The 25,573-nt window shown below is 52.4% G+C and overlaps 12 protein-coding genes across 12 annotated transcripts; 7 read left to right on the top strand and 5 right to left on the bottom strand.

Moving 5' to 3' along the window:
- Positions 1-914: 914 nt before the first annotated feature.
- IAQ61_003204 (uncharacterized protein) lies at positions 915-2,077 on the top strand (the record flags this gene model as incomplete). The annotated part of the gene is made up of 5 exons (XM_066095886.1): positions 915-933; positions 981-1,043; positions 1,629-1,796; positions 1,857-1,876; positions 1,931-2,077. 5 exons carry the CDS (start codon positions 915-917, stop codon positions 2,075-2,077), a joined length of 417 nt encoding a protein of 138 aa, XP_065954131.1.
- Positions 2,078-3,770: 1,693 nt separating this feature from the next.
- IAQ61_003203 (uncharacterized protein) lies at positions 3,771-4,166 on the top strand (the record flags this gene model as incomplete). The annotated part of the gene is made up of 3 exons (XM_066095885.1): positions 3,771-3,887; positions 3,943-3,990; positions 4,038-4,166. 3 exons carry the CDS (start codon positions 3,771-3,773, stop codon positions 4,164-4,166), a joined length of 294 nt encoding a protein of 97 aa, XP_065954130.1.
- A 1,373-nt stretch (positions 4,167-5,539) lies between these two features.
- Positions 5,540-7,228, bottom strand: IAQ61_003202 (uncharacterized protein; the record flags this gene model as incomplete). Its single annotated transcript, XM_003844802.1, has 1 exon — positions 5,540-7,228. One exon carries the CDS (start codon positions 7,226-7,228, stop codon positions 5,540-5,542), a length of 1,689 nt encoding a protein of 562 aa, XP_003844850.1.
- A 153-nt stretch (positions 7,229-7,381) lies between these two features.
- On the top strand, positions 7,382-8,686 carry IAQ61_003201 (uncharacterized protein; the record flags this gene model as incomplete). Its single annotated transcript, XM_066095884.1, has 5 exons — positions 7,382-7,597; positions 7,699-7,761; positions 7,885-7,977; positions 8,036-8,248; positions 8,300-8,686. Coding segments are annotated over 5 exons (972 nt in total), but the record flags the coding sequence as incomplete, so codon positions are not given.
- A 460-nt stretch (positions 8,687-9,146) lies between these two features.
- IAQ61_003200 (uncharacterized protein) lies at positions 9,147-9,362 on the bottom strand (the record flags this gene model as incomplete). Its single annotated transcript, XM_003844800.1, has 1 exon — positions 9,147-9,362. One exon carries the CDS (start codon positions 9,360-9,362, stop codon positions 9,147-9,149), a length of 216 nt encoding a protein of 71 aa, XP_003844848.1.
- Positions 9,363-9,684: 322 nt separating this feature from the next.
- On the top strand, positions 9,685-10,138 carry IAQ61_003199 (uncharacterized protein; the record flags this gene model as incomplete). The annotated part of the gene is made up of 2 exons (XM_003844799.2): positions 9,685-9,814; positions 9,903-10,138. The coding sequence occupies 2 exons, from the start codon at positions 9,685-9,687 to the stop codon at positions 10,136-10,138; spliced, it is 366 nt and encodes a 121-aa protein (XP_003844847.2).
- Positions 10,139-10,211: 73 nt separating this feature from the next.
- On the top strand, positions 10,212-10,490 carry IAQ61_003198 (uncharacterized protein; the record flags this gene model as incomplete). Its single annotated transcript, XM_066095883.1, has 1 exon — positions 10,212-10,490. The coding sequence occupies one exon, from the start codon at positions 10,212-10,214 to the stop codon at positions 10,488-10,490; it is 279 nt and encodes a 92-aa protein (XP_065954128.1).
- A 3,496-nt stretch (positions 10,491-13,986) lies between these two features.
- IAQ61_003197 (uncharacterized protein) lies at positions 13,987-16,909 on the top strand. Its single transcript, XM_066095882.1, has 3 exons — positions 13,987-14,082; positions 14,156-14,934; positions 14,996-16,909. Exons 2-3 carry the CDS (start codon positions 14,913-14,915, stop codon positions 16,453-16,455), a joined length of 1,482 nt encoding a protein of 493 aa, XP_065954127.1. The 5' UTR covers positions 13,987-14,082; positions 14,156-14,912; the 3' UTR covers positions 16,456-16,909.
- A 466-nt stretch (positions 16,910-17,375) lies between these two features.
- Positions 17,376-17,930, bottom strand: IAQ61_003196 (uncharacterized protein; the record flags this gene model as incomplete). Its single annotated transcript, XM_003844794.1, has 1 exon — positions 17,376-17,930. The coding sequence occupies one exon, from the start codon at positions 17,928-17,930 to the stop codon at positions 17,376-17,378; it is 555 nt and encodes a 184-aa protein (XP_003844842.1).
- Positions 17,931-18,953: 1,023 nt separating this feature from the next.
- IAQ61_003195 (uncharacterized protein) lies at positions 18,954-22,201 on the top strand (the record flags this gene model as incomplete). The annotated part of the gene is made up of 7 exons (XM_066095881.1): positions 18,954-18,970; positions 19,639-19,660; positions 19,941-20,229; positions 20,464-20,499; positions 20,582-21,734; positions 21,787-22,101; positions 22,198-22,201. The coding sequence occupies 7 exons, from the start codon at positions 18,954-18,956 to the stop codon at positions 22,199-22,201; spliced, it is 1,836 nt and encodes a 611-aa protein (XP_065954126.1).
- A 1,386-nt stretch (positions 22,202-23,587) lies between these two features.
- On the bottom strand, positions 23,588-23,980 carry IAQ61_003194 (uncharacterized protein; the record flags this gene model as incomplete). Its single annotated transcript, XM_066095880.1, has 1 exon — positions 23,588-23,980. One exon carries the CDS (start codon positions 23,978-23,980, stop codon positions 23,588-23,590), a length of 393 nt encoding a protein of 130 aa, XP_065954125.1.
- Positions 23,981-24,013: 33 nt separating this feature from the next.
- On the bottom strand, positions 24,014-24,861 carry IAQ61_003193 (uncharacterized protein; the record flags this gene model as incomplete). The annotated part of the gene is made up of 2 exons (XM_066095879.1): positions 24,014-24,519; positions 24,630-24,861. The coding sequence occupies 2 exons, from the start codon at positions 24,859-24,861 to the stop codon at positions 24,014-24,016; spliced, it is 738 nt and encodes a 245-aa protein (XP_065954124.1).
- Between the last annotated feature and the right edge of the window lie 712 nt (positions 24,862-25,573).

The following is a 25,573-nucleotide window of genomic DNA, read 5'->3' as shown; positions in this document are numbered from 1 at the left end:
TAGTGGCATAAATGGTAGAAACATTCCAGAGGCGTGATTTTGGCAGCGGTAGAATGTCTACTTCTGAAGTGAGATGTTGACGGAACCGGATTGTCTCATTAATTTCCCTTGTTGGCCGACGGAATAAAAGACTAGAATCGCCGTAGGCCATTCGTCCCCACAACTTCTGTAGTGTATGAACTACAAGCCTCATTTTCTCCGTGAGGAACATGGACATGTAATCAAAAATATCACTTGGACAACGACAAAATCGGCGAACATACCTTTGAATTATTGTTGGCGTAGTCTTCTTTTTCCGCGCAAATATTCGAGGGCAAGTCCATCTACCACATCTTCCACGACTTACGCACGTGTACCCAATCTTACACTCTCTCATTCACGCAAACCATGCGTTGTCTTTCTTTCATGCTAAAATCACCATTTCAAGTAACTTTTTAGTTGATCAAGTTCGCCGATCATGGATCTTCGTGTACCTAACGCTGTTGGTGTTGACAAAGTCTGGTCACTTCTCTGATTGGCCGCCTCAAATTTCATCGAAGCAACTTCACTCCCGAAAAGAATGCCACATTTTCAGTATTATTTTCGTTGGTTGAAGATCATCTTAGCAGAATAGAATCCTATGGATCTTGGAAGAATGGATGGAGTCGCGCATTTCATGAAGCAGAGGTGCCTCCTGTCGGCGGAGCCACTCGCTTCACTATTCGAGAAAACCCATAGCGACAAGCAGTGAGGGATTGGAAGCGAAGATCCGAATAAAGGCAAATCCATCACATTTTAGGCGTCTTGGAACGGTAAAGCTAGGGTGCCTCGCAAAGGATGACTTGAGTAGTAAGGGAGCCGAGCTGCCCCAATCCAGGGTTTTTGGGAGGGCGCTGGAAGATCGAAGGGCATACGGATGTGAGATGAAGATCGAAATGCTCAGCGCTGGCCAAGGTACAGTGCCTTGTAAGCGATGCTGACTTAGCTGACGACCTTTCCAGGTATCCTTCTTGTTTACGTTGCATTGATTGCGCAGTTATTATCGGCTGTATACAGAAGCCGAAGTGACTAGGCTAAGCATGCGTGGTCTGGTGATTCATAGAGCTCATCGGGGAACTGCGGGTAACGATACAACCGAACAATATTAAGGCTTTCGAGCCATAGCTGTGGTAAATGTCTTGTCGAGGTGACGTCTCAACGAGTTTCAAAGGCTTGCAAGCAACACCTGGTTCATAACCAGTGAAGCTTGCAAAGAATGTCCTCTTCGTCAATCTTTTTCGCGAACTACTTCACCGCTCTTATCGAAATATTTTGCTTTTTTCATGGCGGCCGAGCCAAGCAATGACTTTTTCGGAAGGCTCGAAAGTGAAACTTGCATTGCACCCAGGCAAAGTCCTACTAAGGGCCTTACGGAGCCTGAACGCAGTGTGAAAAGATTGACCAGAGTTCGGCCTCATCATACAAGCTGTAATGGTTTATCAAATGTTGGCTGAGTAGACAAACATGAGATGACGAGACTGAATTTTTTCTTCCGCTTTGCGTCCTAGCCTGGAGAAAAGTGCCCATTGATAGTAGGTTCTTCTGGCTGAGCGCTAGCCGGGAAGCACTTGAGGCATGAAGGAGATTGAATTGATATTGATGAGAGTTAGTCCGTCCAGTTGGCAGCCCACTGTTGCCTCCAAGCGTCGACAAGTACGATAGTGCTCCTCCTGAGGCCCATGGTTCCCTGATTGGGGGCAATGCAAGACGAAGACACTCAACATCATTGCGGCAGCTTAGCTTGATCCAGCCAGAGCTCCCCGCCGAGATTCCTCCAAGTATAGTCATCGACGTACATACAGTAGTTGTGAGACAAGGAGTAACGTGATGTGAGTAAGTTGTTGATGTTTCCAAGAACGTAAGGGTCATTACGCACTGGTACCCAGAAGCAAAAATGAGCTGACTTGCACAGGGCCACTTTCTGCCACGTTGCACTACGGCACCATGGAACCATCATGATCTGGTACCGATGGTGGAGTATTTCGGCTTGCGCCATGTCCCGCTCGATAAAGACCCTGTTCCGGACTTGTGGGATGCACATAGTCCAGTCCTGGCCTGATGGGTAGTGCGCTCGCTGGCCATGCACTCATCATCTTGACATAATCTTCACTCGGCCGATGCGTCTCTTCGCCCACTCAGCACTGTCACTGTCGGTGACTACACTGTTGCTTGCCTAGGACCGCGACCATTTACATGACGTTATGGAACCTTAGCTGTTCGAGGCACGTACATATGATGATCTGGCGCCCCTGCGACTATGCTGGAACACGCGGGGTAGTCTCGGGTACTCAGCTCAAGAACCATGCATCGTTGGGTCAAGCGACCTGTAGCTGGCCAAGATCGCCCAGGCGTTGGGCATTGGGCAGACATACGTGTCGTGGTGCCTGTATACACATTGCATGCGGACAGTCTGTTTACACGCTGGGGTAGCTAGCGAGGCGAAGTAAGTCGTCACTCCGTCGATTCATGTAGGACCATGCGAGTCCCTTTATGCTGCATCGACCGAATGATATGAAGAGACAAAGTCTGGTATGTGAAAGGTTAATCCTTGATGCTGGAAAGCCCTGCCATGCAAAGATTGAAGGGTTCAGATCGGGAGCCGATTAATGGCCGCTTGCCAGTATCGGGGGGACTATGTTGTATCTTAGCCTCCTCTTCGCAAAAGTCTTCTGGCTGGTCCGTAAAGTGACAAGCGGGGTAATCCAAATCGAGATCCTTGAAAAGCTGTAAAGTGCGTTGCCATTAAGGATTCATTGAAGCTGGCGTATACGGCAAGATGACCACACGATTGGCAGGACGCTAAGTAGGCAAAATGGCATGACGTGATGCCTGACTACCAAAACTATGCTATCTAGACTTGCGGTCTGCTGGAGTAGCGGTAGCAGGTAAGCCGAGGATGCATCAGGTATGAAGGGCTCTCCCTGCCATGATAGAAATGCTCCAGGAAGTTGGCGGAAAGGGCAGCGGCTAGATGAAGTTATCGCGCAAGTATCGGCGTCCTGTAGTGCCGGCCATGCGATTCGGGAAGGACTATACAGTAGGTGATGTGATCGTACATATTCGTATTGTGGAAAATGATCGACACGGAAGGTATTCGCCAGGACGTCCACGACACCGCAAAAGCTCGGCTGCAGTCTGGAAAGTAGCGCTCAGATGGTAGCAGACTTTTTGGAAAAAAGTATCCAGAAAGTAAGTCATGTCGCAAGCATGTTCCAAGTGCATGGTGGCGAAGAGATCGTCTTAAGCAACCGTCGTGGTGCAGAGGGTTCAGAGATTGCCAACGTGGCCGTTGCGTTGTCACCGACAGAATGCACCGGGACCCCAAGCGTGCTGAGACGACCGTGAACTGCCTGTGATCCAGAGAGTTCAGACAAGTGAAGGGCAATTTTGTGAGTGGGCAGATTCGACAAAGCGCAGTGCAGCGGTCGGTGCTACTCGCTGCCCAATGATGGCGTTGGGCTCGACAGGGCGAACAATGAGGCGAGCGGCATCAGTGCATCTCCGCCCAACGAAGGACGACATCGACTCTGCAGCCACTACAATTCACTCTGTTGCAGGCTGATAAGCAACCGGTGTGAAACATCTATAGCAACAGGGGTTCCATACCAACCCGATTCCAAGCCTTGCCCGTAGATTGGTATAAGGTTCCATGCGCCCAAGCTCACATAATTCAGCGTATGCACCAATACCACGACTGGCTCTGATCATCCCTTTCGAAACGTCTACTCTTGCATTGTTGTTGATACTAAATCATGGCGGTCCCGAATTCGTACTTTGTCCCAGGCTATGGCATCTCGAGGGCAGTGATCCAGAATGAGATCCGCTATCACTGCGGACCTGACGCCATAGTGCGACCGTACACTTTTCAGGCAAGTGTGCATGTCAATGGCAAGAGGGAGCTGTCGAGGCTGACAATCTGGATAGGGTCGAGATGGGTTTCTGATTACGACCATTGGTCCTCCCTTGACCAAGGTATGCCACTCGTATGCTGTGATCTCGCTCCGATGCTGATCGAGTAGGCACAAATCGACGACCTGAAGCTCTCGTCGCGCGAGTATGAAGAGAAACAGTCTCGCATCGCCGATGAGCCCAACGTCTTTGTGAACGCACCAATTCCTATCAACCAACGGATACGAAGGAGTACATGATTTAGAAGCCAGTTTCTTATATTCTTGGTCGCGCCGGCAGCATACTACCAAGCCTGTGGGGCGCTGAGCGCATAATACTTTGCTACGATTGGGATCGATTCGGTGTTTTCAGCGTGTAAAAAACCTCTTGAGGAAATCCTGGGTGGTAATCTTTGACCAGCTACAATTTGGACCTACAACTGGCGTTGTCGACTGGAATGATCATGTGTCATGAGGCGTACGATCACCGCGTTTTCATTTTTGGCGAGAAGATGTGTTTCCACACTGAATCGAAATCTTCACCAATGCAATTGCATTTCTGGTTCTGCAGACGCTTCATGCTGTGCAGGTGTGATATGACTGGCTGTGGTTGGATGAGGGACACCAAAAGCCCAAGGCGTCGTGTTCGATGGCACGTTTCTCCCGTTGACCGGATAACAGGCGATTCAAGACTACATGTCTGCGTTTGCTTGAGCACTAACATGGTGCGCAGGAGCAAAGGAAAGTAGAGTTTGAAGTATCAAGTATCAAGTATGACAGGTGAGAGAGCGTCGTTGAGTGGCATCTCAGGCGAGAGTGGGGCAGCTTGCACCCTCGGCTGCATGAGGAACGCAGGAACGCCTGGAGCACTATTGGACGGACGGCGATCTTAGTCAGCACCAGCTGTCAGCCTGACGACAACATCACGGGTAATCACCCCTTCAAGGTCAATTATTGAAACGACGTCACACAACAGCCTCCCATACAGTTATTCTAAACCATGAAGCGATTCCCCAGGTACCCGGCCAACAAACACCCTTAGGAGCGCCACTGTGTTCCAACATTGTCCTACATCCATCCAACTCAAGCGCTATCAAGAGCGAAAAGGGCGTGTAGCAGCCTATCGGTCACAAGCGACTCCTAGAGGGACAATTCTTCAAACGTCCAGGATGGAAGGAAAACGAAGGGTCTGGTATAGGCCCTTAAAACACCAAAGGGCCAGCGCTTTCCAATGAGCGACCGACAGCCTGCGATGATATTTCTCTGCGCTGTCGTGTCTATCTGTGGAAATGCGCCGATGAAAGGGTACTTTGCGTAAGAAGTCCACAGGTCTGGGTGTAAGAATTAATATGCTGATGCTAGCATGTAATAACATGAGTAACATAAACATATAATAAGCAGTGTTGTAGATATATGCAACCAAAGGCCCTTAATAAGATTCGAGCTGAAATTTGTTTTCCCTGGGTATCTCGTATGTGTGATATCGAGTATATTGTAGTAATCAGGTATCCAATGCGTAGACTTGCGCCCTTCCATGATGACGATGATGTTACTACAGCAACACTGCAAGATGCTGGGACATATTGCACTGTGATTTGCTGGGAGACGCAGATACCATGTGATGTGCTGATTGGCTAATCGCTTTCACTGTCGCTACTGCTATCGCTGCTGCTGCCATTGTCGCTGCTGCTGGACGATGAGGCGTCACTGTTGGTACTCTCACCGGAATTGGACTCTTCGCTGTCAGACTCCGAATCTGAATCAGAGTCGGAGCTCTCGTCGCTGCTACTATCCGAGCTGCTTTCATCACTCGATACCTCAGTCCTGCGCTTCCGCTTCCGTGCATCTCGTTGGAGAGGAGCGACACTCTTCATCATAGGATTGATGCTGGAGTGCTGATTCACAGCTGGCAGGATGGGTGCAGCTCGTCCAAGCGCAGCCAACAGTGCTTCGGCGCGCTTCCTTTGCAGGCGGCGAATGTAGCCATCGCCGTGGGGGTGATGCATGAACTTCTCGACGTCGGCTTCCGTTCTTCTTCGCTTTCGCTGTTGGATGATACGTTCGTGCTCTGCCTCTTGCTCTGCCACTTTGCGAGCTTGAATGTCGTCCATGGGTTTCTGCGCGTCCTGCTCGTCCAATTCCTTCAGGGTTGATAGGCACCGTTCCCGTAATCGCTCAATGACACCAGCACCCTTGAGTCCGGTTAAGTACTCTGAGAGAGCCTCGGTGTGTTCGTGAGGAATCCGGAAAATGCTGAGAGCGTTGTCAACCACGTCGTTTTGCTTGGCTTTGTTGAACTTCCAGTTATCGCGGTCAGAATAGTACTGTGTAAGATAGGAAATGTAAACAGCTGGATCCTTCTTCTTGCCCTTTGTTGTATTTGGGGAGGGCGTAGATGCAGAGGCCACTCTTGACGTCGATGATGTGTGATTTGCAGGTATAGAAGTATTCTCTGCAGGGTCTGAAGCCGTCACGGAGGTATCCTCTACAGCAACCTTCTTGTCCAATTGCCCGTTCTTACGTGCAGCCTTTTCTTCCTCAGCAATCAAAGAGTGAAGAGTGAAATTTGACACGGCTGGGGGCGCGGAAACATCTCCTGTCCCCTTTTGCTCGGCGACCCACTTCTTGAACAGCTCTTGCCCGCTGTTCCCGTCAGAGGTCTTGGTGTCGGGGGTAAAAGCAACAGATTTTCGGCGGTCGATTTGAGATGGAGATGCTGAATCAGATTTTTTGCGGCTGGTATCCTTCTTTGATGGTTTCTGGGTACTGCTTGGCGCCACGTGGTCCGTCTCTGTTGAGGCAAGTAAAGTTGGCTGCGTAACGGCGTTCGCAGTCTCACTGGGTGAGGGAACAGCTGGCTTGGGTTTTGCATTTTCCTTTCTGCGTTTGGTTACCTTCTCTTTTTTCTTGCGATAATTAGGATCTCCTTTGGGTCGAGCGGCACCTGATGTAGGCTTCTCAATGAGCGCATCAGTTGTAACATGCGCGGTTTCTGAGACGACGGGGATTTCCTGAACGGCCGTTCCAATCTTCTCGACCTCGGGAATATCTGTCTTGTTCCTCTTCGAGATCTGGCCGGCATCTTCAGCTGGCTCCGGTTGGTGTTTTCGCTTGCCAAGCGTTAAGGATTTTCCGTTTACGGGAGCGTCGAGTGGTGATGTGTAATTGTTTCCAGGCTCGACAGGTGCATCAAAGACCGGGACTGGCTCAGGATTGTTGTGCAATGGTTGAGCTTCAGGCACGGCGACTCCGGACGGGTCTTGGTGCTTCAGGGAGAGGCCCAGTCTGCGCCAAGCGGGTACTCTCTGGCCGTCGAGTGACATGATGATCGGATTGGGAATATGAATGGTCTCTTTACATTATGTTCGGGTAGTTTCCGCCTCGTGCATGCCCGAAGAGCTGATATAAGGTTGCATAGTCACCTGTGGCCGTCTGTCAAAGGTCGAATAAAATGCATGGAACAGAGAATTTCCAGCCTGATCGAGAAGGCGAAGCACGGGCCTCTGGCGATCCCGACTGAAGCTCCAGGCCACCAGCAACGCGTACAACAGCAACCAACCTGGACAAGAACAGCCTCGCCCCTCACTACCGCCCAACTCGACGCCTCTAGAGCCTACGCAGTAAATCTCCTGGAGTTGACGAAGCCACTGAAGACCTCAAATATAAGCACATCGTCGCCGCCATCATGTCTGGTAATTGGCAGTCCTTCCACACCCAGCGCTTGCCCGCTTGCCCGCTTGCTTTCCTCCTGGCCATGTCTTTACCTATGCTAACAGCTATTCCCTTCCCACAGGAAGCGCAGGCTATGATAGACACATCACCATCTTCTCGGACCAAGGCCGCCTATATCAAGTCGGTATGGATACCCCCCACCACCCTTCCTCATCTTGGGGAGAAACACGGTCGGTGCAGTGCCGCCACAGCTCCGCAAGCTCCCACGATTTCCATCTCGAAGCTTATTAACATTGTGACCACAGAGTATGCATTCAAGGCAATCACGGCAGCAAACATCACATCATTGGGCGTGCGGGGTAAAGACTGTGCGGTAGTCATCTCGCAGAAGAAGGTGCCCGTAAGTTATGGGAAAAGGCGAGCGGGGGCATGCACAGGTGGCTGACGTATGGAAACAGGACAAGCTCATCGACCCTGCCTCGGTCTCGCATATCTTTCGCCTCTCACCGTCGGTTGGATGTGTCATGACTGGCTCCATCGCCGATGCAAGGGCGTCCGTGAGCAGAGCGCGGGGTGAGGCTGCTGAATTCCGCTACAAGAATGGATATGAGATGCCCTGCGACGTGCTAGCCAAGCGGATAGCCAACATCAGCCAAGTCTACACACAACGTGTAAGCACTGCATGATGTGTAGGAGGGAGAGAGGGTGCTAATGAGCGGCAGGCATACATGCGACCACTAGGCGTTGCCACGACGCTCATCTCACTGGACTCGGAGTACGGACCTCAGCTCTACAAGTGCGATCCTGCAGGTTACTATGTTGGCTACAAGGCAACAGCATCAGGGCCCAAGACGCAGGAGGCGCTCAATTTCCTGGAGAAGAAACTGAAGAACAAGGAGCATGCAGAGGGCAGCTGGGAAGAGGTAGTCGAGCTGGCCATCACCGCCCTGAGCACTGTACTCTCGGTTGATTTCAAGAAAGGAGAGTTGGAGATTGGCATTGTAGGAGGACCGAAGCTCAAGGGCCAGGAGGGCACAGAGGCCGCTTTCAGGGCGCTCACCGAGGAGGAGATTGACGAACGGCTGCAGTCGATCGCAGACAAGGACTAAGGGCCACGGTCGAACAATTGGGGTTGGAGGAAGGCTGCGCGTCGTAGTGGTAGGGCGCGGGAGCCATGACGCTATCCAAGGTAGCATGCAACGACCTCTTCAGACGTCAGCTGTGCTCGAGCAGCACCATGAATACAGACGTTAGACTGACAGTGTCCTGCATAAGCGCGACTGTGAAGCAACCAGAGCAGATGGAGGACTTCAGCCCTGAATCCACATGGCCTTTGTACTCCATGCCCCTTGTAGGCTAATGAGTCGCAGATCTGATAGCTGCTCAGCTGCAACGACCTGTCAGTACTCAGGAACAACCGCATCGACGTCATGTCACTGGCTCTCTCGCTGGTCGGCGCCGCAGCACAGCCATACTTGTGGCTGACACGATCTTCTGCAGCAGTCTCTCATCCGATGCCGCCCACCCCTGCCAGCTCCCCTTGGCTGCGCTCGTCTTTTGGCTTCCTTTTCAGCGGACGACCACGCGAGAGTCCGCATCGCTAATAATACATTGTGGCCAATGAGCGTCCTGATTGCGGCCGGAGCACACAGCTCGGCTTGCTGCCTTGACCCGATGAGGCCGAAAGGCTTGGCGACACCTGTCTGCTTTGGGCGATGAGGCGCTCTCGCCGTCGCTGAGCTGCTCAAGCACAGAACCACCAAAGGTGCCCATTCCAGCTGTCATGGCCTGGCATCGAAAGATGGGTACCGTGCTTGCTTCCTTCTTGCATGCTGCACTTCCTCCATGACTGACATGGCGGACGTCAATGCCACTATTACACCTCCATATCCAAGCCTCTTTGGCTCAAAGCCTACACCAATCCTCCTAGCGGTCCAGCCTGGTAGGCTGGTACAGCTGGACGCTACTCATGTGTCCAAATGTGGATCTCGGCATCAACGTAGGGGCGGGAGCAGCCCTGTCTACCTCATCGGGCCTTGCCAGAGGCATGCTACACTCATGACATTTCCATTCTGATTGTCTATTCAGTACTTGTATATAATACTCGATGCGCCACTCTTACCTCTCATTCACAAGAGCAAGCCCAAGCTCAGTTCCTTCATCATTGCAGCTTTTCATACACTTTGTCGCCAGTCGACTTTACCGTTTCTCTCTTATCATCAACATGTCCGACGGCCGTAAGTCTTGCTCTATTCAGTCTTCCTAGTACAAGTCGAGCCCTGGAGATTTCTCTTTATCAACTCCGTCACTGACACGATCTCACAGTCAACGATGCACGAGCTATTAGAATAGCAGAGATCATGACGGATTTCAGAAACCTCCAACACTACCTGGTTCAACTTCGGCCCATGCCTACAGCAGAAGAGTACTATCTTGAGGGCTACTCACTGCTCCGAGAATGCACAACCGAAGCTCAATTGACCCTGCAACAACCATTTTCAGGCAGCGCAGGCGCTGCAACAGGAGACCCAGAGCAGGAGAGGCAGCAATTGAAGGCGTAAGTCACCATGATTACCAATAAGTTCGACCAAGATAGTCGTATTTGCTGCTGGGGACTTCCACGCCGAGTTTGGAATGCGGCTGAGACAATCCCTGAAGATCAGCACGCTGACGTCAGAGCACAGTATCATCACAGACGCAGCTGTACGCCGCTTCCAATGTCAACGAGCCTATCTCAGAGCCAACGCTGGACTCCGGTGGATGAACAGTCGCAACAGCATCCTGCGTGGACAAAAGCCCAATGCCAGTCACCTCGGATTGCTACAGCAAGCTGATGCCACGCTGAGAAATGTAGACAGGCCACCAGACCCGCGACTCCAACGAGCAGAAAAGCTGATTCAAAGAACCCATTAGGAGCTACGCTTAATCTCAGACAGTTATGTCGAAACCACGCTCCGCAGCCAAGACGCGACAGCGGGCAAATGGCTCGACGAAGACCCTTCACTCCCTCAGATCCAGCAGATACTCATGACACGACGATGAAAATCTGCGATCCCGACGCGCAATGCACCACCCTATACGATCAGGGAACCAAAATGCTTCGATGAATCTTCGACCTGTTCAGCTTGATTCAGCCGCACTCTTTCAACGGCCCCCAAACGATACTCCCCCACCTCTCCATCACCAACATTGCGCGCTCGCTGCCTCGGTGTTCCCCGCGATATCAAAGTCATGCGTTGCATCTAGCCATTCACATGTGCTCCCGACCATATCCATCACGCCTAAAAACCCAAGTCCAATGCTCCATCGGACATGCCGTTGAGCCAAAGGCCCGCAGGCCGTTGGTATTTCACTGGTCTAGTGCTGGTCACTATTCATGTCTGTTTATTTCTTTGGCTTCCTTTTCCTGTCTTAACCGAACCAGTTTTCCATACATGTACGTACACGATAAAGCTTGAACTTGACTTTTCTTTTGCAGCGCGACTTGCGAAGCGACGAGGTCGTTTGTGTTGGCGTTGGCGTTGGCGTTGGCGTCGGTGCTGATGTTGGTTCCTGTTGGCGTCGGTAACGCGATTGGTCCAGGGGTATGGGGTGGGTTTTTTTCTAAAGCTTGCCTGGTTGGGTATTGAATGCCATGTACTACTGCTACTGCTGCTGTTGCTGCTTGCTGGGATCTGCAACGGCATCTATTTTCATTTTTTGTTATCTGGGGGTTATTGGGAACGGGGAAGGAGATTTTTTGGGGGTTGACGATGAGCTGTGTTCTTCCTTCTTACCCTAGCTTCATGGTGAGCATGCTGAGAAGTCAAGCAGAGAGCAAGAAACCAGGGGTTTGCAAACTGCAAAGTGATTTTTTTTCTGGGGCGGAAAGGGAGGATCCGGAGGGATGGGTCCGGCAGTTGACGTAGGAGGACACTTTCCCGGTGCCTTGGTTTTTTTTAAAAGACTTTTGGGTGGCATGATTGTGGTTTTTGTTTGGGGGGGGGAGGGGAATTGTGTTTTGATTATTCTTCTCTGTTGATTTGGGAGGAGATTTTGGGCGGGTGGCAGATCTACTCTGGGTGTGTGTTTTTTTTTCTGGCCAAACAGATGTCTACATGCTGTGCATATATGTCCACGTGTGCATGGAAAAAGAGGGAAGTAGTCAAGTTCTTCGACTTTCATGGTTAATATAATATGTACCATTTCCTACTGTGCCTCGTCTCTAGCATAGTTGTATATTCATACCATGGAGATGATAACTGCCAACACCATTATTACCTATCCACCGTGCCTACCCTCCCCTTGTCACCTTTCACACACACTTTCCCAATCCAACAACCCTCCTCGCTTACCCACTGCCCCCCAATCGGTCCGTTTCCCAGCCCTATCCATCCACCAGCTCGCATGTGCTGTTTACTGTATAGCTTACCTTGGCTTGGGTACCTGTCCTGCCCTCGCACCTTCACACCAAAGATTACAGTAGCCTATACAAGTAGTATTCTGCGCGATGGAGGGACCTGCTTGAATGTGGGTCTAGGCGTGAGTGTGGCTGTGGTGTTTGTGTGGGGTGGTGGGGATGGGTGGAGACTAGGAGGGAAGGGGAAGGAGCTGATGAGCGGCTGCGTATGGTGAGGTGAGGAGGGATGGAAGTATTTACTGTGTAATTCAATTGGCGGTGGTTGAAGATGGGATGGGGGGTATATTGGTATTGGGGGAAGATTTTTTTTATTACTACTGTTGCGTATATTCGATGAGGTACCGGTAAGTAGGCTGCGTTTTGAACTGGTCATAGATGGCACGTGACTTGGCTGTGTGCTTGGTAGCTAGTAGACTTTTTTTTTACATCGAGATGACAAACAAGATGACGACCTTGTGCTGCTGTATATTGACCTATTTGCCTGTGGGCGTCTATGCGCTGGGTTAGACTGCCTGCAATTGGCTGTAACAACATCGAGTATTTGCGGCGATGGTGATACAATCACGTTCGCGTTCATCATGGTAGGTACAGATACTCGTCGTAAGTGACAATCTCGATACGAGAAACTTAAGCAAGGAGGCCCTCGACAGGTTGTGCGACGGCTTGTCATGGCGAAGTCACCGAATTCTTGTCCCAGATCATGAAAGCCATTTCTGAAACAGGATCAGCGCGTGAGTGAGAGGAAAGCGATAATAAGACTGCAAGTCATTGAAACCAGTCCAGTCCCAGTCCAGTAGTACTACTATAGCCGGTATGTATCACGAAAGTAATGGTTCATGGCTCGCTGTAGAGAGTACTCTAGAAAATGGCCGGCATGAAACGAGGGTGTGCAACGTCGTCAAGCGACCAAGATCAGGTGTCATCCAAGCTCCTATCCGGATGAAGCCGCACCGCATGTCCATACCGGTGCAGTAAACGTGCGCACAGCAAAGCCACACACAAAGTCGAGTCCAGACCTGCTGATCGTCGCCACGGTCAGAAATCCCCGAAACGCAAGGGCGACCCCCAGAATCATGGTAGGAACAGAAAGAGCGTGTGTGGGCTGTGAGTGGCTGGAAGTGGGAAATTGCAAAAAAGGGACTTTTGCACGCCAAAAGAGCCAAAGAAAAAAGGGCCAATACGTTTAGTGGCTAGAATTGGGGCTCGGCTGCCAATTCGCCATGTTTTGTGATGGCGGGTGTGGGGACGTTTGGCAGGACAGAGAGACCGAGTCTGACGAGGTTGCCAGGGGGAAGAGATTCGAGAACAGGTTGTACGACTCCAAGACAGTAACTCGGTACCGTATACATACATAGTACCGTGGCTGGGCCGAGTGCTCGGTGAGGTGGTGGCGTCGTGTGATTGATGATGCCCACGGTCTGGGTCCAATGCCCGTCGGCTGAAGGAAGAGAAGGAAAGAAGAGAGAAGAAGGATTGGATGGGAATGAGTGCAAGCATAGCAGGAGAAGACGGAATGTGAACGGATGGTTGCACGTGGTCATGCGATGAGGTGTGAAGCCGATATATTGACGGCCGAAAGTGGGTGGAACAGGCGGCCAATCAGAAGGGGCAGAATCTAGTAGCGCTTGTGAGTCGATGAACAGGTGGCCAGGAAAGGCGGGAGGAATAGAGTGCCATGGATGCAGGTAAGCTGCAAATCTACTCTGGGCAATACTTAGAACCAAGTCTAGAGAGAGAGAGTTAGAGTACGAACAAGAGGAGATGCGATCAAGTCGCGTCGTTGTCGTTTCGAGAAGAAGAGTAGCAGCAGAGTCAAAACAGGCACATGCAACAGGTGCCTGCCTACTGTGTGTACTAGAGAGAGGTACGTTGGGTATGCATGTAGTATGCACAACTGAACAAGACTCCTTTCTACTACTATGCAGGCACTCTTTACTCTCTACCTAACCTACCTGGTTATCGATCACGGGAGTACTTCTCTCTCTCTCTCTCTCTCTCTCTCTCTCTCTCTCTCTCTCTCTCTCTCTCTCTCTCTCTCTCTCTACATGTCTTGCCTCGTACCGTTAGGCGTTACAATAAATAGATTAGCTTTCGTGATCATTTTAGGTACAGCCGCCCGCTGCTCCCCTTCTTCATTTCATGCAAGCCCTTCCCCTCACTGACACAACTGCCGTCCTAGTAACTGTCAGTTCCCTTGCGACAACCCAAATTCGTCTGCTCCGACATCTTCCACCTTGGACCTCTATTTGTACAAGACACTTTGTTCTCGTTGTTGTTGTTGTTGTTGTTGTTGTTGCCAGTGCACGTCGCAAGAATCTAGCCGGCGCGGGACGAGACGAAACACGCGCGGCCTGTGTGTGGGTGAGTGTGTGAGTGAGAGGTGTGGGTGTGTGCGAACCAGGCCCCCCCCCCCCCCAACAAGCCAAACAGCCTACAGCCTAGTACCAGCCCCAACAGTCAGCCCTCATCTCCCACTGCGGCTCCTTGCTGCGGGCCTCTTGTCAAACCACCTGCACACATCTGACATGCTCCTTCTTTGTCCCGCTGGTCGTCCATTCTAGTCTTTCGAGTCTTCCAGTCTTCCTAGTCTCTTCCCATTGTCACTAGAACCCGTCACTCGTTATTTTGCTTTTTGTTCACGAACGCCTCGCCCGCTTCTCGCCCGCTTCCTCATTCGCTCGTTAGCGCCTGCCTGCCTTGCGCTGCTCCATCCTTCTCTCCCCCAAACGCCTGCTTTGTCCCCCGTCGTCGATCACCAAGCCATACTTCCGCCTTGTAGTCCGCTTCTCTCGTCCCCGGCCCCTTCTGCTCGACAGCCTCACACGTCGTTGTCGTCTCGTGTGCCCGAATCCATCAAGAGCTGGCTTCTTTCGCCTCTTGCCCTGGGCCTGTCGATCCCCTGAATTCCCCCCCGCCAAACACCCAACCTCACCACCATGTCGGCCCGTGCTCGAAGAGGTGAGCCCAAACACAAAACCATTCTCCCTCGCCGCCATCCAGTGGGCTGACCAGCTTGTAGACATAGAAAACATTTTCCATCTAGAGAGGCGATGTGTCGTATGTCCATCCAAGGACGCGCTCTCCTGCGATGGCCTCGTCTGTCCGTCGGGCCAGGTGTGCGTCCAGACTTCGGAAACCTGTGATGCCTGCGCGTCCGTGGGCTGCGCGGTAGATCCCATGGCAGGCGCCAAGAAAACCGATTCAACCAACGTCGGTGCCATAGCCGGAGGCGTCATTGGAGGAATCGCCGCCATCGCCATCATCACATTCATCATCTGGAAGTTCTGTCTCAAGGGCAAGAGGAGGCCAATTACGGAGAGCGACTGGCAAGAGGTGGACATGGCAACACAGCAAGAAAAGGCCGAGACCGACTTCCAGTCGCGACGAAGTGCACGCGCTTCGACACACACGGTTGCCTCGATGGCTTCCTCTGTCCTCACCCGCGCCTCCAACATCATTCAGATCGCCTACATTCCCGGTGTCACGAATCGCTCAGGACCCGGATCCCCCGACCTGCTCGTTCCTCCTGTACCCCCGATTCCCTCCATGTCGCCTTCGTCGGCCATGAGCAGCCCCTACTCTGGTTCCGAACAGCACTTCTTTGTTCCCGACTTCCGCGACTCCATGGCATCCTACAGCACCGCAGGTCGTACCAGCATTGCACCGAGCGTCGCCCAACGAGCCAGTGTGGCCTCGACCATGTACCGACAAAACGCCATTGTGTCTCCACTACCAGCTCAGACCATTGTGCGCGGAAAGGCGGCTGTTGTCAGTGTCAAATCCACTGGCTCCAGCAGCCCAGCAGACACCCCTGGAGCGGAAACACCGCCTGTACCGTCCATTGACTCCAAGCACACCATCAAGCCTATCCGCATCGCCATGCCCGGTATCAGTCCTGCAAGCTCGGTTCGCAGCACTGCCCAGCTCGGCCCCGTTCGCGCCCTGAACATCACCAAGAAGAAGTCGACCGAAATGACCCCACCAAGAAGCGCAGCAGGCTCCACCAGCAGCGCCGACCGAACCCTGGTCAACACACCCAACGCACCCGACGTCCTTGTCCCCACCCCCCGACCCATTACCGCATACTCTCTCGCATCCACTGATGATGGCACCCTGCATTCACGCGCACGACGAGGAAGTCTTGCATCGGAAAACTCAGACTCGGAGTCGGAGTCGGAGCACCAGCGCAGCAAGCAGACCCTTCTGGGCAAATCGACCAGCAGTGACCGCGACTCGGACCGCACCACGGAAACCCAGCAGACACCCACAGGAAGCCAAAGCCCATTTTCAGACCACTCCTCGGTCGATGCCCCGCGGCCAAACATGTCGCAGCGCATCACTTCGTACGATACGGCCCGTGATTTGCGCACACCCATGACGCCCATTGTCGAAGAATCCTCTGCATCCAAACGAGCCAGCACAGCGTCGCATCTGCGCGATCAAAGTCCCTTTTCCGACGACAATCGGAGTAACTTGTGATTGATGGGAGACTTGTGTACATGGACGGGCTGCAGGTAGACTACGGTGTGGATATGGATCCAGATACGACCAACCTTTTTCGGCGTTTTCATCTTTTATTTCTTCCCCTCGCCTGTTTCTCTTGAAGACGGTTGGGTCTGGGAGGAGAGGTAGCGGACAGGGGACTGGATCCCGGGCCCCCCTCTTGGCCTTTTTATGCCCCATTGCTGTTTCTTCTGGGCCGGGGTGGCGGTGTTTGATGGCCGGGGTTTTTTTGCTTTTGTTCTTCTTTTTCTTCTGGTTTCGTCTGATATCCCCGACATGTATGTGTGTGACTGTGTGTCTCTCTACGTGTGTGTCTTTTTTCCTTTTCCTTTCTTCTTTTCAGGTCAAAGAAGGGGGCTATTTCATCTCTGCTACCTAGGCCGCTAGGCTCTTCTTTATATTTCATGTATGTATCCAACTTGGGGAAGGGAGGGGGGGGGTTGAGATGGTGATGGAGGGGTGGATTGGAAGTGAGATGGAAGATTGTGGCTGAGGGAGATTGGGTTTGAGGAGTGAGGAGTGAGGATTGGAAAGGGAAGTTGACAGAATAGAGGGATTCTGTGTGTATTTTTGTGGATGTTGATGATGCTTGTGCTTGTGCTTGTGCTTGTGATGCTTGTGGTTGGGGTGATGGTAGTGTGGTGTGCTCTAATGGGGTTGATGGACTTTGTACATGTATGGGAGATGAAGGGAAGAGCGCAAATGACACAAGCTTGTTGGAGTTGTCTATATACACGCATGTGTGAGGTTTTTGTATGAGCGGAACTTGAAGGTATCCTCTACCCTGTGTCCATCCACCCATCCACCCTCTCCACTTCCAAACCCCAAGTATCCTAAAATCCTTGTCCCTTTACACAAGACATATCCCCTCTTCCACCTCCCAAGAAAGTACCCCCTCAACTCCCCCGATACGCAGTATACCCACACCCGCCCACCAACACCGGCACATGAAAATGCTCACCCCGTTCCCGCTGCGCCGCCCTCACCACGAAGCGCACCTGGACCTCTGGGAAAAAGGTATCTTGGCCCTTGGCGGCGAAGTAGGGTTCGGTGGTGAATGTCAGGGTCCAATGGGTATCGGTGCCCGGGGGCAGAGCGGTGTAGAGGGCGCGCAGAGACGGGGCTGGGTTGGGGGAAGTCGAGGTCGAGGTCGAGGTCGAGGTCGAGGCTGAGGGGGTCCAGGATACGACGCGTCCGTCGGCATTGGTGGCGCTTGTGAACTGCACGGGTTGCTGTTGATGTTGCTGCTGTTGTTGACCCGGTGTTTGAGCGCGATAGGGAAGTAGTGTCAAGGTGACGGGGATATTGGCGGCGGGCCGGCCGGCGCCCGTGTCGAGGACGTGGCAGGTAATTGGGGGTTTTGCTTCGGTTGCCGTGGAGGACATTGTTTCTGGGGGTTCGAGGTGCTGGGTGAGTGCGGTTATGCGGGTTTGGGGTGCGGAGGGGGGCATGCGGGGGTGTTTGTGGGAGAGGGGGGGGGGGGCCTCGAGGGCGCGGGAAAGTATGTAGAGACTGGTGGGTGAGTGTGAAAGAGGAGTTGGATGTGTAGGGGGGGGTTGTTGGAGGAAGAGAGGGAAGTCGTGACCTATGATGCACCCCCACCTTCTCTTTCTTGCACCTGCCCTGTGGTTGTTGTTTTTTCGTCGGCCCGCTCCGATGCGCCCTCGTCCTCGTTTTGCTGGCTGCTGCAGCCCATGTACATAACAGCCTAGAGGCCGATTACAGCGTGCGTCCAAGTGCGCATGCTGTACAGGACAGCACGTTAAGGAATCTGGCTACCTATTTGTAGTATTGTGTTGCTTGTCAATCTAGGTGCATGATGGAGGAGGAGCATGGCTACTATACTTTGTGGAGCTTCATGGAGAGTACTAGGCGGATGCTTCCATGATGTGCTTAGTTGGGGAAGTATGGTTCCAAAGTCAATTTCTCTTCATGATTCATAGTTGGTTCATGGGCTTATGATAGTGGTTGAGCGCTCTACACTTTCTGCATGGCAGATTGCTCATCACGTGTACAGTGTCAATGTACAGTGTAGGAGTAGTAGTCAGTTGTATTGCTGCGACGACGGGCGGGGACGAGGATGGGAAGCCGATGGGCTGGCTTTTGGATTACCATTTGTGACGAAACAGGAAAGTCCAAAGAGGCTAGGCTAGGGCTGGTAGTTGGTGCATGCATCCGATTCTAGCCCGTCTGATTGGCAGAATCCCAGGCTAAAGAGAGAGCGACTTCTCTTGGGCTGAGAGGAAAGGCGAGAAGACAGTGGGACACAATGGCCTAGTGCCCCCGATCGAGCAAACGAGTGCGAATCGATGGGGGTGTCCCTCCTCGGAACAGAGTTGCGACTTTGTGGCTGGCATTGCATCGAGGACCAGCCTCTGTCTCTGTGTAGGGCTACTCTCTAGAGTACAAGCAGTACCATGGTGTTTGCCAGCCGGCCGTCCCCAACACTGACTTTGAGATGTCATGTTGTCGCCATGTACATACTGCTAATGTGATTGTAGTACATACAAAGTACAGTACTCTACCTATCTAGTAGGAGTAGGATGACCGGCTGTACACGCCCGTCTCTCGTGGCAAGCGGGCTCAAACGGGCTGCGATCATCGGCGGACGGGGGCGGGGGGGAGCGGTGAAGGAGCCTCGGGCTGTGGTTGGCTGGAGAGGGGTGCATTGATTATGAACCCAGAGGAGGATAACGTGATTTCTTGGCAGGACGCTGCGTCACTCTCTTCACAAATTGCTCGCTCGCTCCTGCCCTCAGAAACTGTGACCTCATCGCCGAACGCCTCACTTGTCATCGTCACCACGAGCACAATCCAACCCACCCCCCCCCCAGGTTGAGCCTCATACTGCGTCCCAGCAAGCAAGCACGCACTCGCACACACACACAGACACACGCATCCAGCGCAAAAGCCAAAATAGTCGCCAGTCTTTTGGTGTCGCGTGAAACTGTCGCGACTTTGGCCACTGCAAAGTCCTTTTTGCGGACGGGCTGCGAGCGTCTTTTCTGGCTGACGTCACCGTGTTGTGTTGTGTTGGACAGGTCGACAAACTCACCGCAGCACCACCGCCGTGCTGCTACTGTTCGGCGCGCCCACTCGCTTTTTCTGAATAGCAAAGTTCGGTTCGAGACGGCCGTCAAACTTGTCCCGCTGTTGCAGTCAGTCGCAAGTTGGCGTCGAGGTACGTACCCGTAGTCATGTCGGTTGCCCTTGGGAGAAAGGGCTGCTTATGCCATTTTTGCTGTTTGGCTCTGCCCCCTTTTGCCACGCCAATTTCCCCCGCCCCCCCCCCCAAGCCCGCCGCTCGCCTGGCTGCGACTTGCGAGTCAACTGCGACAAGCCTGTCCACCATGGCCCTGCACCCAGCCTGTCGTCGCATCGCGCCGTATTGCGCATAGCAAGCTGCCTTTTGACATCGACATCGACATCGACATCGAGTGCGCTGACCAGCTCGCTTGCAGACCCCCTCCCAGGTAAACTTGCCATCCCAGCCCGGCCTGCACGCCGCCCCCTTGTCAGACAAGACAAGTCGCGCGTGGAGTGAGAGAAAGAGGTCAAGGCCCGAGCAGCGAGAGTACCACACAAAGTCTACCACAAGCGATCGCCCTTGTACACAACTGCTACGTCACCACCCACCCACCATGGCTGCTGCTGCTGCAACGCAACCCGCGCGAGCCTCCCCCCAGAATTCCAACATGCCCTCGCCCAAGGACAGCAATGCTAGTCTTCCCGTCGTGACCAAGCCTGAAGGTGTGTACGATCATGTCCTCGTCCTTGCCTTTGCTTATGACCCCCTCTCACCACCTCTTCATCCTTCGCTCCGATTGACATGTCAACTCCTCGATCTCTCCTTTGCATTCACATTGCGCGCGCCTCATCGTCACTTCCTCTTGTCCTTGTGCTTGTTCTTCTTATTCCTCCTCTCCCGTCGTCAATTTCGCAATGCCTCAGCATGTAATCAACTAACCATGGCTGCGCCGACAGAAACCTCCAAGCAAGAGACGTCCCCCAAGGTTCAGCGTAAGTCTCTCTTTCTACCACGGCGGCTTCATCGCTGCGTCTTCCACATCCCATGACTGCGTCATACTGACGCAACATGCAGCTGCCACGGTCGAAGTCACCAGCGCTGCCGACTCGAAGCCTGCCACAACCAATGCGCGACCTTTGGCTCCTCCACCAAAGCCTGCGCCTGCCTCCTCGACGACTGGCGATACCCCAGACTACTTCAACACGGTACACAATCCCTTCTCGCTCGAGCCCAACGTCTTTGAACAGTCCTTTGGTACAGGCTCGGGTTCAGTGGAAACGCCCGGCGGCCGTACGATTCTACCTCCTGTTGCGAACATCACATCACCCAATCCACTCCCTGGCATCACACCTGGCTGGCAATCTTTGCGCGCAGGACCTCTGAGCCCTGCAATGCTTAGTGGGCCCGCCGATTACTTCAGTGAAATCAGAGGTTTCCCAACGCCAAACGAGTCCTCCCTCCGTACCGGACTGACCCCTGGTGGCGGTGGGTCCATGTTCCCGGCTCCCAGTCCCAACACGCAAGCCATCTTCAACCTTCAGAGTGCCGGCGTGACCCCTGGCACAGGCGACTTCCAACAAGCTGCCATGCGTGCAGCGGCCCAGGCCCAAGCTAGCCACAACAAAGCCCCCACCTCGGCAGCCCCAACCTCGCAACCCGAAGCAGTAACCGTAGGAATGGATCGACAAAACAATTACCAGCAGTCCCAGCCACAACACCAGCGGTCTCAAAATGACCCATATGCCAATCATGACGTCAGCAGCGCGGCCAACGACCTCCTGTCCTTTGCCAGCCAAAACGGAGGTGCGCGTAACAATCAGCCACCCTTCTCCATGGCGCCCCAGCAGCCCAACATGAACGCGAGCCACATGCCCGTCCAGCCAGTCAATGCGAATCAACATCGTCGCGACACCAAGGGTTCCATCAACAGCATCCAATCGCAGGAGACGGGCGACTTCTCGGAAAGCGGTCAAAGTGAGCAGAACAAGGCCACTCGATCGCGTGGAAAGAAGGCCGCCAACGGTAAACAAAACACTGGCAACAAGCGCAAAGCGGACGATGCGCCCAAGGGCGGCCGTAAGAAGAGCACCGCTGCCCCTTCGGTTGGCGATGAGATGGAGGAGGACTCCGAGGACGAGAATAACATGGTCAAGGAAGAAGAATACGACAGCAAGGGCAAGAAGATGACGGACGAAGAAAAGCGTAAAAACTTCCTCGAGCGCAACCGGTATGTACATGATCAGCTTGGGCGTTGGTTCACTCGTGCTAATGCAAGTCAGGGTCGCTGCGCTCAAGTGTCGACAACGCAAAAAGCAATGGCTGGCCAATCTCCAGTCCAAGGTGGAGCTCTTTAGCACAGAGAATGACGCGTTGTCTGCTACTGTCACACAATTGCGTGAAGAGATTGTGAACCTCAAGACGCTACTCCTTGCACACAAGGAATGCCCAGTCTCTCAGGCCCAAGGCCTTCACGGTGCTGCGATGAACAACTTTCTTGGTAGCGACATGAACCATCAGAATCCATATGGCATTGCTCAAATGCCGCCCAACGGTGTTCACATGATGCCCATGCAGCAAGGCCAGATGATGAACCGGTTCGTATACCCACCCCCTCGGACCTCGAGTGCCGGCGAACAAGAAAACGCACAGTACCCTCCGAAGTATTGAGACCGTAGCTCACCAGCTTCCAGGTAAGCATACTCGGAGTAGGCTTGCGGCGCGGTCCATGCGCAGCACGCGCATGGACCGATTGGGCCGTCGACTACCTGTCTGTCGTACTGCCCACTTTCTCGGACACGACACCACAAATTACATCATTATAATTACTATGGCCACCCAGTTTCTCTCCTTCCTCGGACCTGGCGTCGTCTGTGCATGGTTGGCGCATGGTGTCGTCACGTGGTCTTTTTTTACGCGTGGGTTGCCAACCCAAGATCTTCTTCCATCTCGTATTCTCTTCCTTGAGTTGGGCGGCGGAAAACAAAAGGATGCGCTACGCGGAAACGAATGTTTTGGTCGACGAATGGACGACCTCTCTCCTTGAGTAACCTGTAGCACGGGCTGTACATATGGATGAAACTTTTGCGACTGGTGTTGTGGCGCATATATACTCGGTTGAGCTCTTTGTTATTCAGCATGCCTGTTGGTCTGCTGCGGCGTTGGCATGGCCTCTTTTTTCTTTCCCGGCGGGCTTTGAGCCTTGCTGTCCTTCTGGCAGTGTGTTAGTTTATTCAAGATTTTTTTGATGGTTTTCCTCCTTCCCCTTTGCCTCTTTTTGTTGTGCCGAGTCTACGGCGACATGGAGATGGCTGGGAAATACATTGATCTTGTGGAGCTTACATGGACAAGTGGGCGCGTATACGTGTCCTTTTTTCTTTTTGGAGACTGGATGTGTGTGTGTGTGGTTTTTTGGTTTTTGGTTAGACTGGATCTCGCATCCCTTGGAAGGGTAGAGGTTTAGTCGTAGGGGTTTTGTTTTGGAAAATGGTCAACTAGCTGGTAGCTTGCTTTTAGCGCTTTTGGACAATGCAATACAATAGGAAAGAGATGAGAGAAGAATTGAGAATTTGAAAATTAAGTATATTGACTGGAAGTGACTTGTCTATACCTTTGAATGTAAAATAGGGGTTTTTTTGGGGGGGGTATTTTTGGATGAGGAGGATTGAGGGGATATCTGCTATCTTATCGAAAAGGCTGGGGTTCCCTTGGGGGGGGGGGATGGAGTTTTCAGACAGTTCGGAGGTGAGAGGGGAGGGATGGATGGGTTTTGTTGGGTGAAGTGTGCAGTCTCAAATATTACCCGCGTTCGGAAGAGGCTTGAGTTTTGTATGAGTGACGGCTGGTATTTGTCAATAATATACACTATTATAGCAAACTGAAACGACTTGTCCTGTCCAGGTACTGTTCTTGACGTCTCCGATGTAGCAATAGGCACAGTGCCTCAAACAAACCCCAGATGTATATTCCATATTCCACATCTATACTCGAACAGATAAAACAAAACATCGTCTAAACATCCTCGATTATCACACACTACCCAGGACCAAATGATCACGCGCCTTGCAGAGCAGTCATATCCTCCTATCGCGAATTGCTCGACTCGCCAAATGGCCAGAGAGCTCTCGCACGTTCTTCACTGCCCCCAGCATCCTTCACACTCTCCAAAAACTCGCCGAATAACTTTCTATTCTCTGCTATCTTTGCAGCCCACTGGTCAGCAGGGACCCACCCATCTGACTCGGCATCCAGCGCGCGCTTAAGGAACAGCTTTAACTGCTGCGCGGTTTCGAAATCCTCAAGCTGCTCCTCGTGCTCGCGAAGCTCTTCGGGTGTTGGTTGGTATGGACAAGAGCCGGGGAGGCCAAGTTCTATCCATCCTTGTGAGATGTCGATGAGCTCCTGTCGTAAAGCCGCTGCGCCATCTCTCCAGGAGGTGTCGCAGTATCGGAACAGGCGGAGCAGTGTTTCATCCATGGCCCTTGCATTGTGAAGTTTTGGCACAAAGCCTCATAGCACAACCTCGTAGGTTTGTTGGCATGTTGAAACGTCCTTCTCATATCTTTTCCTTGCTGCTTCTTCTTTCGGGTCTTCCGTCGAGACAGCCTTGGAGGACTCTATATGTGGTGCTTCAGCCTGCATCAGCTTTTCCAAAATTCGGATATCGGCAGCAGGATCCTCAACAAAATCAGGCGTATGGTTGGCGTAGACGAATGCTGGCTCAATGCTTGTAGATTGCCAGTCGATGATTGCGGTCACCTGGGAAGGGTCTTCCTCAGACACGAAAACGTTTCGTGTGTGAATGTCAGGGTGAAGCAAAGTTGGAATCGCCACATTTTTGATAAGTGAACTTTGTGCTAACTCCTGAATAACTCTGCTGCTGCTTTCCAACAGACGGAGATGCTCTTTGATAGAACCGCGATATGGGAGAATGTCTGCTTGTGAATCATGATCATTTGGAACACGTGAAACGCCGGCGTCGATCAGACCCGAGCAGTATGGTTCGAGATCAGGCCCTAGTAATACAAAATCAGTATATAATTTCCATCGGTGCGTAGAAGGGGTAGCTTACAAGGCCCTCTGTTGGGAGGCTTCCTTTGATAAAATCTGGTCTCTCCAGCATTACAATCCCAATACTGTGGGCCGCAATGTGGCCCAATACAAAAACCTTCAACAAACACTGACTTCAGGCTCTGCTTGATGGGTGCGTCGGCAAAGTATAGACTTCCGTACACCGGAAATGGAAGCTTTGCCATCTCAGCCATCAAGAAACTCACGTTCTTTACGCACAACATATGTTGGTGAGGGGACATGGAGGGCCACTTCTCATGTAACTGGATTCCGGCAGCATGCTCCATAATGATGTACTCCGTGCCGATGGAAGAATCATCGTCGCTCCAATCAAGAACTTTGTGGACAGGGATCTCTGTGAAGGAGCGTACTATCAGTGTGAGCTGAGGATTCGGTGTTGGTGGAGATCTTCCGTCATACTGTAAGCCAAAGTAGCCACTTCGGAGTTCGTGATCAATCGTCGTGGACCGGCGATGCGATAGGGCACTCTTGCAACAACGCAAGCCCCATTATCCAACCACAAAAGAAATACTCGGTTGAACCCTCCTTCTTTTTTTCTCGTAACGAACCACTTTCGTTGCGCCGGTGCACACCTTTACAGCTCTTGCACAAAGCGCAGCGAAATCAAAATCCACTCGGCGTGCGTCGCGATGAAGAAGGTCATTATTCAACCAACGCCCAGTAGTGTAGATTTGTGGATTCAGCTCTATAAGTATATTTACTCAACTGAGTGTCTCATGAAGAATCCGACTGTGCTTACCGTGTCCAAACCGTTGCTTCGTTTCCGCCAAGGCAGGGACGTGAAGGGCTCGGCTTGTCGTTGTTGCAAGATCGTGACGGCTTATGCGAGTGGGCCTTAACAATCGTCGAAACTGCTTTAACATGGTATCAGAAAGAGGAGAGTGAAAGCAAGTCTCGGGAATATGAACGCCAGAAGTGGGTGTTTGCAATGAGGAACGAGAGGGAACCCAGGTAGGCACCTCCACCCCGGGGTCCTTG

The sequence above is a fragment of the Plenodomus lingam genome, assembly GCF_022343315.1.
Source record: "Plenodomus lingam strain CAN1 chromosome Unknown contig_17, whole genome shotgun sequence".
Taxonomy (NCBI): Eukaryota; Fungi; Ascomycota; class Dothideomycetes; order Pleosporales; family Leptosphaeriaceae; genus Plenodomus; species Plenodomus lingam.
This window is presented reverse-complemented; position numbering and strand designations above follow the sequence as displayed.